Source organism: Cucurbita moschata, unplaced genomic scaffold (assembly GCF_002738365.1).
Source record: "Cucurbita moschata cultivar Rifu unplaced genomic scaffold, Cmos_1.0 Cmo_Scf00002, whole genome shotgun sequence".
NCBI classification, from domain to species: Eukaryota; Viridiplantae; Streptophyta; class Magnoliopsida; order Cucurbitales; family Cucurbitaceae; genus Cucurbita; species Cucurbita moschata.
Window position 1 is genome coordinate 4,859,102 of NW_019268518.1, and position 10,012 is coordinate 4,869,113.

At 38.8% G+C, this 10,012-nt stretch overlaps 2 protein-coding genes across 3 annotated transcripts; both read right to left on the reverse strand.

Annotated features, from left to right (window-relative positions):
* Positions 1-236: 236 nt before the first annotated feature.
* Positions 237-3,951, reverse strand: LOC111458278 (ABSCISIC ACID-INSENSITIVE 5-like protein 2). The gene is made up of 4 exons (XM_023100823.1): positions 3,739-3,951; positions 1,644-2,574; positions 1,493-1,564; positions 237-503 (listed from the first exon to the last, which is right to left on the reverse strand). The coding sequence occupies exons 2-4, from the start codon at positions 2,457-2,459 to the stop codon at positions 423-425; spliced, it is 969 nt and encodes a 322-aa protein (XP_022956591.1). The 5' UTR covers positions 2,460-2,574; positions 3,739-3,951; the 3' UTR covers positions 237-422.
* Positions 3,952-4,691: 740 nt separating this feature from the next.
* LOC111458288 lies at positions 4,692-9,722 on the reverse strand. Of its 2 annotated transcripts, XM_023100834.1 has the most exons (4): positions 6,652-6,744; positions 6,375-6,522; positions 6,190-6,344; positions 4,692-5,386 (listed from the first exon to the last, which is right to left on the reverse strand). In XM_023100834.1, exons 1-4 carry the CDS (start codon positions 6,659-6,661, stop codon positions 5,322-5,324), a joined length of 378 nt encoding a protein of 125 aa, XP_022956602.1. In that variant the 5' UTR covers positions 6,662-6,744; the 3' UTR covers positions 4,692-5,321. The 2 variants fall into 2 exon arrangements, 1 of the variants encoding a protein (XP_022956602.1); XR_002713080.1 differs by lacking the exons at positions 4,692-5,386; positions 6,652-6,744 and adding an exon at positions 9,640-9,722 and having other exon boundaries at positions 6,131-6,522.
* Between the last annotated feature and the right edge of the window lie 290 nt (positions 9,723-10,012).

Below are 10,012 nucleotides of genomic sequence, written 5' to 3' on the forward strand. Positions count from 1 at the left end.
GCTAACGGTTATTATTCGCTTTGACCCATTATGTATCACTGTCAACCTCACGGTCTTAAAACATGTCTACTCGGAAGATGTTTCCACACCCATCTAAGAAAGATTTAGTTCCCCTATCACGACCCTATAGGAACCAATACTTCCCGAACTTAGAGGCATTACCATACCATAGGCAAGCATGTTCGAGTATTTGGAGGCACGTGTTTTGTATAATTCAATAATTTAAATTTTCAAACAAAAAAAGAAAAATTTATATGACAAATCATAGACATACAAAGCTCCAATGGTCCCATTAGAATATCTCTCTACCACTTCATATAACAGAGCACTAAAATAAGTACAAACAAAACCTGATGATAGTTACAAACAAACTATCAAGAACCAACCATACAGTTTATGAGGAAGAGAAGCCGAGCTCCAAGTTAGAACCGCGCTGACGATGTTCTTCGAAGCTGATACTTCGGCTCGGGCGAGGGGGTCGATGGTAGCAAATTTTCCATCTCCTACAGGTAAAACAAACTCCTTAAGTAGATACAACCACAAATATTTAAGATACCCTTTCGGATCGAGTAGGCGATGATTGTACGAAATCCAGTTTAAACGAATCCTACGATCCTATCTTCTATCGATTGTTTCAACGCTTCCCGTTAAAGCAATAATTTGGCATCAACAAATGAGTGGTTTAAACTCAGAACTTATTTGGTCTGGTCGAGCGTTTTCAAGAAAATCGTCTTTTCGCTATAGTACGCTTTTCAGTAGATTTTCTTAACCCAACACCTTACGGCACGAGCTCACGACAGTCATGTACCACCACCCGAGAAGAAAATCCACTCAAAAAAGCAAAAGGAAAAAATAAACGACCTATAGGATAAAAGGTCATTGTCCCTTTTCCTATAGAGGGGTTAACCTGCAACAGCTCAAGCTCACCACTTGCAGATATTGTCCACTTTGGTCTGTTACGTATCGCCGTCAACCTCACGGTTTTAAAACATGTCTACTAGGGAGAGGTTTCCACACCCTTATAAGGAATGTTTTGTTCCCCTCTCCAACAGATGTGGGATCTCAAAGTCCACCCCATGGGAGCCCAACATCCTCGTTGGCACACCGCCCGGTATCTAGCTTAGATATCATTTATGTATCATCGTCAGCCTCACGGTTTTAAAACGCATCTACTAAGGAGAGGTTTCCACACCCTCGTAAGGAATGCTTCGTTCTATACGATGCGATTGTAGTGTGATAGCATCCAATTAAATGACATGAAACTTATAGGATGAACTCTGATCTAAAACCGTGCGTTCATCCTTATACTTCGTTAAGAACCCTACAGAATCTAGTAAATCATAAGACGGGTAGCAATGTAGAAAACTTAAAAGTACCGCCTAATAAGAGGACACGTGTTTCGAGCCCTTCATCTGCAAATCTATATATATATATTTATATATGTATATATATATTCCACATCCAGCCATGTTCGAGTTTGACGAACACTAACCTTACGTTTCCTGAGCCTTTCGTTTTCCTCTTCCAAACGCGAAACTTTGTTCTCCAGTTCATTGGTATAAGCCTGTTGAAAGTGGCAACTAAGTTATACATATTGAAGTGCTCCTAACTTTTAAATCTACAGGAGCTTTTTTAAAAATCACCTGCTTCCTTGCTCGTGAACGAGCGGCAGATTCCCGATTCTTTATCATCCTTTTCTGTCTACGCTCGACAGTTTTCTCGATCATGTCTTCAGACGCTCCCCTTTTCCTTCCAGATGTCTGTGTGTCAGATAACGCTCCGACCAATGGCGTTGGCAATGCCAACTGATTGTCTACATATGGACCATCTATCACGGTGCCAGCCCCGACGTGCATCGGCTGGGGAATAGGCTGGCTCGGCATGTAAACCCCCATCATTGCTGTTTGTTGAGGCTGATATTGAACTTGGGGGAACTGCATCCACTGTCCTTGTTGGGGGAACTGTGGTGTGATGTTTGCGTCGACTTCAACAACAGGACCTGCACCTTTCTTATTCGGTGACGTCTCAGCAACGACCCCGGCTTTAACCAGAAAATCTTCCAATGTCATCTCTCCCAACGTAGGTTGTCGTTCACAAGACTTCTTCTCCTCACTATCTTTGCTTTGTTGAATGTCTCTCCACACCTCGTCAACCGTCTTTTTACTTAGAGCACCATTCAACGTGAGACTACCCTGACGTTGTTGGGGCGTTAGGTTCGACAAAACAGTATTGTCTTCATTGTCCTTACCGACGTTTTGGTTAGCCTCAGCGGTCCACACATTCTTAAGAAGCTCATCAAGATTCATACTGATTAATGGCTTTCCTAGATCACCCAACTGGTTTTGGACCTCATCCAAAGTGAGACTATATAGCGAGTTTTGTCGAACCAATGGCTCCAATTGCGATTGTTTGCCATTCGGATCACCTCCGCCTTCAGACCCCATCGTTTGAATCCCCATTCACATAATCCAGCTCAAATTTTAATCCATAGCTCAAACGAAAACTTCGAAAACCGTCTCATTCAACTCGTCGAGAAACAAAGCAGATGAGTTATACAAACAACCCAATGAAGTTCTGCATAAGATATGAATCAAGAACTAAATCAAATATATATAAATATCAGACGCTAACAAAGCAAGGAAATGATCATGGGTTTATAAGTAAAGAATACATCTCCATTAGTACGAGGCCTTTTGGGGAAGCCCAAAGTAAAGTCACGAGAGCTTATGCTCAAAATGGACAATATCATACCATTACGGAGAGTCGTGATTCCAAACATGGTATCAGAGTCATGCCCTTAATTTAGCCATGCCAATAGAATCCTCAAATATCAAACAAATAAGTTGTGAGCCTCGTAGTCAAAAGTGACTCAAGTGTCAAACAAAGAGTGTACTTTGTTCAAGAACTCCAGAGAAGGAGTCGAGCCTCGATTAAGGGGAGACTATTCGAGAGCTCCATAGGCCTCAAAGGAGGCTCTATAGTGAACTTTGTTCGAGAGGAGGATTGTTGAGAATTATTGGAAGGGAGTCCCACGTTGCCTAATTTAGGGAATGATCGGTAAGGAATACATCTCCATTGGTACGAGGCCTTTAGGGAATAAGCCACGAGAGCTTATGCTCGAAGTGGACAATATCATACCATTATGGAGAGTCGTTAAGTCGTGATTCCTAACGCAAATTTCATAAACGGAGTTAAATGGCAGATAAAACCCAGCATGCAGAGACATAATACAGAGCCAATAGCCTTAGCTGATCAAGAACTGATAAAACCCTAAAGCTAAACACATAACCCAACAAAAACATTATAGAGCTAGAAAAATGCTTCAGAACAAGGATCAAAAGCTACTTTTCTGAAGAAAACTGCAAGAAATTGAATCCAAGACAGACTTTGAATCTTTGATCAAACTAAGAACAGGAAATATATTAAAACTTCACAACCAAAGAGATTCATAATGGATGAACAAAGTGAAAACACACAACAACAACAGCTCTGCATGTAACAATATCAGTGAGTTCATCTGAAAATCTCAAAAAATTCAAGAAACCCAAATGGGGGAAACACAAAAACAACATTCTGAGGTGAATCCAAGTAGGTAAAACACAAATTTCCAGAGAAAATCAAACAAAAAAGGCTCAAGAACACCAAAATGAACAGAAATCTCAAATGAGTAATGCAAAGAACCACAAAAAAAGGCTGAAAAATGGAAAAAATGATAGGGAAAATGAATTGAAGTGATACCTGAAGAAGAATTCAACGAAGAACAAGAAGAACGATCTGAAAAGTGTAAAGAACAGAGTGAATTAAGAACAAAAGCATAAAAAATGCATCATATGGGATGAATTAATAACAGAGGAAAGAACAAAAAAATGGGGGGAAAAAAAGGGGAAGAAAATGGAAGAGAAGGCCAAGCCCAGTTGTGAGAGTGGGATGTGGAGAAACAAAAGGGAAAATTTTATAATTTTTATTGTCTGAAAATTATAAAAAAAAAATCAATTTTTTAAAAAGGAAAAAAAAACTTTAATTGGCCAAATTTCTGAGTCTTCGTTCTTGGAGTTTTGGAATTGAAGGAAAAATAATTCCATGTTCACGCCCTCATGCTGTAATGATGAGACCCCATTTTCATTTGTCTACTTCTGCCACCATTTACGAGGGTTCTGTTCCCCTCCACACTCTATAAATAAATTTATTTTTACTGAAATTTTAATAATATTAAATATATGTAAAAAAAAAAGTAATATTTTTAAAAAATAATTATTGAATTACAAATTATGTAATTTAGTTTGTATCGTTCGAAAAAGTTATAACTTATACGAGAGTTTTCTGGCGAAATTTGGCGAGCGTTTATAAATTAATTGAATTTGTTGGTAGTAAAGCTTATATCGGAAATAATTTAGTTTCCATGTATAGTTCAAAAAAGGCGAATCTTTATACACGTGTATGCAATGCACAAGTTGGACCACCGACCTATAAAAATATGAAAAATATTTATTTTGGTTCATAAATAATAATTCTCATGGAAATATAAAGTCGTCTCTAATTTTTTATAATAAGGAAATGACTTGGAATTTGAAGTAGGTTTCGAGCTTTTTGTTCAAATATGAGATTAGCGAATTCGTAACCTAAATTTTTTATGTTACGAGTTTTTTAATCGTTTAGGGTAAATAATATCACTATTTCTATACGAAATTACATAGAAATACAAAAGTTCGATATAATTTCAAATGATATATAAGAATCAAATCATTGATCATTGAAACGAGTAGTATATTAACCTAATTCGAGAGTTGAGCGCTCGGGATTTAATTGGATATGTGTTCAAATACTCGGCTGCATACATCTGTTTGGCCTCCTCCACAGCATCAACCTTTCATCACCTTTCATCACAGCTTTTAAGAGTTCATTGGCATCTATTGTATGTATGTTTGCTTAGTTTCATTGTATCGACCAGACATTGGGCGGTTGCTGGCAAGGACGTTGAGGTCCCCTTCCTTATAAAGGTGTGGAAACCTCTCTTTAGCAGACGTGTTTTAAAAATCGTGAGGCTGATGACGATACGTAACGAGCTAAAGCGGACAATATCTATTAGCAGTGGGCTTGGATTGTTAGACGACAAATATATGTTAGCAGTAGAGGCTTAGATGCTCATGGCCTTTTCGAATGTTGTCTAGGCGGGTTGTTTGGTGGAGGGTCATGACTACTATTGGGCAGTTCTGCATATTCGAACGGTCTAGTGTACGGATTCTGTTTCGATTTGATCTTTCGAGCTGGAGGAGTGAAATGATGCACTCGTCTCTGAGTTTCCGATTTGCAGTGGATAGTTTTCAATCTTCGTTTGTGCCCATCGACTCGAGCAATTCCCTCGGAGTCGTCTCACATGGGCGTGTGCCTATTCCACAAAATGAACATTGTTATACAAGAACAAAAAACCTTTTAAAACCAACCTCAAGGCGTCCTGATGTCAAGGACAACTATCCTATAAAAAGAAGCTTTGGAAGAACCATAGTAAGCAAGGAAATAAAAAATCTCTTTAATCCAATTACCTCGTATAATACAAAACAAAACTTTGCAACAGCATACTGGAGCTTCTATCAATGGAGCAAATTCAAGACCACGAGCATCTCGCTCTGATACTATTTGTAACAGTCCAAATTCACCGCTAGCAGATATTGTCCGCTTTATCCTATTACGTATCGTCGTCAGCCTCACGAATTTAAAACGCATCTACTAGGAAGAGGTTTTCATACACTTATAAGGAATGTTTCGTTCTTCTCTCCAACTGATGTGAGATATCACAAATCACCCCCTAGGGGGCCAGCATCCTCACTAGCACACCGTCCGGTGTCTAGCTCTGTTACCATTTGTAACAGCCCAAGCCCACAACTAGCGGTGCCTTGGCTCGTTACGTATCGCCGTCAGCCTTACGGTTTTAAAATGCATCTACTAGGAAGAAGTTTTCACACTCTTATAAGGAATGTTTTGCTCCCCTCTCCAACTGATGTAGAATCTCGCAATCCACCCCCTTGGGGACCAGCTTCCTTACTAGCACAACACCCAATGTCTGCCTCTAATATCATTTGTAACAGTCTAGCTCAAGCCCACCGTTAGCAAATATTGTCCTCTTTGGCCTGCTACGTATCATCATCAGCCTCACAGATTTAAAACGCGTCTACTAAGGAGAGGTTTCCACACCCTTATAAGAAATGGTACACCTATTTCTTGATCCAAAGAAGTGAAGATAGGTCGAGGATGGTGGAAAGGCGACATTCTGATTAAAGGCTGCTAAAAGCTTTTGATTATTGATAACTTTCTGGTTGTTCAATTTAAACTTAAGAAGACTATTGACAGCAATTCATGCAGCTGTATATGCATTTACATTGAAGCATCTGTTCATTATATTCCCATTTCTGGCCTGCATAGCAAGGACTTCAATGAGGCACATGTCAATTGCAACTGACCAAACAACATTCCTTCCTTTGTGCTTTACATCTCTTCTTTTCCCTAGCAGGTCATAGGACCCCATTCCTGTATAAGAAGAATGTATAGAAAGTTCTTTGGCGTCCATTTGATTCGACCCGGAGCAATTCAATTGCCTTTTAATATAAATGGACTTGAAGAACTTTACGAGTAAGGAAAAATCAAATGTCTACTTACTTTTAGTCATCTAGAGACAAACTATGAGATCCTACATCGATTGGGGAGGAGAACGAAACATTCTTTATAAAGGGTGTGAAAACCTCTCCCTAGCAGACGCGTTTTAAAAACTTTGAGGAGAAACCTGAAAGGGAAAGCTCAAAGAGGGTAATATCTGCTAACAGTGGGCTTGAGCTGTTATAAATGATATCAGAATCAGACACCAGACAATGTGCCAACAAGGAGGCTGAGCCTTGAAGGGGAGTGGACACGAGGCAATGTGCCAGTAAGGACGTTAGGCCACAAAGGGGGGTGGATTGTGAGATCCCACATCGGTTGGAGAAGGGAACAAGTGTCGGCGAGGACACTGGGCCCCGAAGGACCCTCTCCCTAGCAAACGTGTCTTAAAAACCTTGTGGAAAAGCCCAGAAGGGAAAGCTTAAAGAAGACAAAATCTACTAGCAGTGGGCTTGAGCGGTTACACAAGCCAAATGTACCCACGCAATGACTGCAGAATGACTGCAGAAAAAAGAAGAAAAATCAAATGAATAGTTAAAAACATAACACAATTTAAGATAACATTTGATATTTATTGACAGAGCATGAGAGAGCATATATTTCCTTCAGAAGTTAATAAGAATTGAGAAATCATCGTTGCAGTCAATCATGCAACTACTTGTGAGATATTGTAGAACTGGAACGACTGGGATATGCCACTGGAGTTCAGTGTACAATTACTAGTTTAACATCTTTTGAGCTTGTGGAGGTGGAAAATTTAGTATATAATTACGAGGTGGGAAATTTAGTATACAGTTCGTTTTAACGTGACAAGGATCGTTGTAAGATATTTCAGCAGCCCACGCAAGACTCTACCAGTAGACAACCCCGGAGACGTAGGGCTTGCAGAAGGTTAAACTAATTTTGTAACAGCTCAAGCCCACTGTTAATAGATATTGTCCTATTTGGATTTTCCATTTCGGGCTTCCCCTCAAGGTTTTTAAAACGTGTCTGCTAGGGAGAGATTTCCACACTCTTATAAAGCATGTTTCATTCCCCTCTCCAACTGATGTGGGATCTCACAATCCACCCTTTTTCGGGGCCCAGCGTCCTCGCTGACACTTGTTCATCTCTCCAATCGATGTGGGATCTCACAATCTACCCTCCTTCAGGACCCAGCGTCCGCGTTGGCATACCGCCCGGTATCCGGCTCTGGTACCATTTGTAACAGTCCAAGCTCATCACTAGCAAATATTATCCTCTTTGGGTTTTCCCTTTCGAGCTTCCCCTCAAGGTTTTTAAAACGCGCTAGGAAAAAGTTTCCATATTCCCCTCTCCAACTGATATGGGATCTCACAAATTCACCCCTTTTTGGAACCTAGCATCCTCGCTAGCACTCGTTCCTCTCTCCAATCGACGTGTATCTCACAAATTCTAACAAAGTTCAAACCAGAGAATTTGAAGAAATTCTCAATTGAAATGATTATAAGCCAAACAAAATCACTCACATGAGCGGAGCGCTAAAAAGACATTTAACAGGCAATTGATTGTACTGTTCCCAAACTCATTCCTATACAAAATTGCAGTTCTCAGGGGCAAAAATCTCTAAATGACACCCAAATCAGGCATTTCTATATTGGTTTAGATACCTTGCACTATGCCTTATTGAAGATGAAGGGTCACCCTAAAGTAGATAAACATAAAGACAGGAGCTACTAATAGCAGTTGAGAGAATGCATCATCATAAACAGTTCATTTCAACAATACTTTCATTCATTCTCTAAATGATGTAAATGGAAACCATATAATTGCGGTAAATACCAAGAGTTAGAATCCTAATAAAACTCGAACGGAACGAAGAACCGAGGAGCATTTGAATTCAGGTACCTTTCTCTAAAGCTTTAAATATCATGTAATTCCCATGACAAACATCTTTTATTCTCTCTATAACAGCCCAAGCCCACCGCTAGCCGATATTATACTCTTTGGGCTTTTCCTTTCGAGCTTCCCCTCAAGGTTTTTAAAATGCGTCTGCTAGGGAGAGGTTTCCATACCCTTATAAAGGGTGTTTCGCTCTCCTCCCAACCGATGTGGGATCTCACACTCTCTAAACTATATGCAACATTGTTTGAGAACAACCTTAGTTCTTTTAGCTCCATGTTAAAAACAAATGTAATTTGAAAATTAACATTAACAAGGCCAGTTGATTGTATACTCTTTGAACAGAACAGTTTCAGATTTAGACGAACACAACAAAATCTCAAAATCCCTCGGTTCCACTATCACGAACAAACTTCCAGCCAGTATGAAACAATAGGGCCCAAAATTGGACAAGGGTCAAGATGCAATTTCGAGGCAGATCCCTTTTTTCTTTGCCTTTACAATCCCCCCCTAAAACTTGTTTCTCACCAACTTGGATTTCGAGTCCTATCTCTTTAGACAAACAAAACAAAATCTCAAAATGTCAAAATCTCCACGGTTCTACTATCACGAACAAATTTCCAGCCAGTATGAAACAGTAGGGCCCAAAATTGGATAGGGTTCAAGACACAGATTCGAGGCAGATCTCTTTTATCTTTCCCTTTACGATCCCCCCTAAAACTCGTTTCTCCACGAACTTGGACGTCGAATCCTATCTCTAAGGGACATAATTTTCAAGCCACACAATGCAGGTTGTAGGCAAGCATGAAAAATGAATTCATAGCGTAACAAATTCCATTTCAAAAATCTCATATGTAAATACATCAGCCACCAAAGATCACCAAATAAAACCAAGTAAAAAGCAACGAACAGTTCAATGACTGCAGACACAGAAAACAGACATCTCCATAGAAAAACATACAACTTCTGGACAATTTTTCTTGATCAATCCATACCATAAAATTACATATTCACTTACTTCCAATTCCTCAGACTACACAACACTGAAATTTCTTCTGGATCCCTACTAAAATTCTCTGAATCGGAGTTTCAGCCAAACTAGACTCTCAAACAAAGATTGAAGAAGAATACCTCAACCCGTCCGGCGCAAGTTCATGGAGAGGGCAAACTCAGGGTAGGAGTAACAAAACGATCGGATTATTAATTAGATAAAAAAAGAGTAATAAAAAAGATGGAAATAAATAAATTTTAAATAGAAATAAATAAAAGATGGAAATAAATATATTTTAAATAGAAAAATTAAAATCATAACTAAAATATATGTAAAAAATAAAGATAAGTGAGAAAATTAAATAAATGGGTGAAAAAAAAATATAAGGAGATTTATTTTATTTTTTAATATATATATATATATATATATATATATATATATATATATATATATATTAAAAACAAATTTTAGAAATAGACGAGAGAGACAAAATAATAATAATAATAATAATAA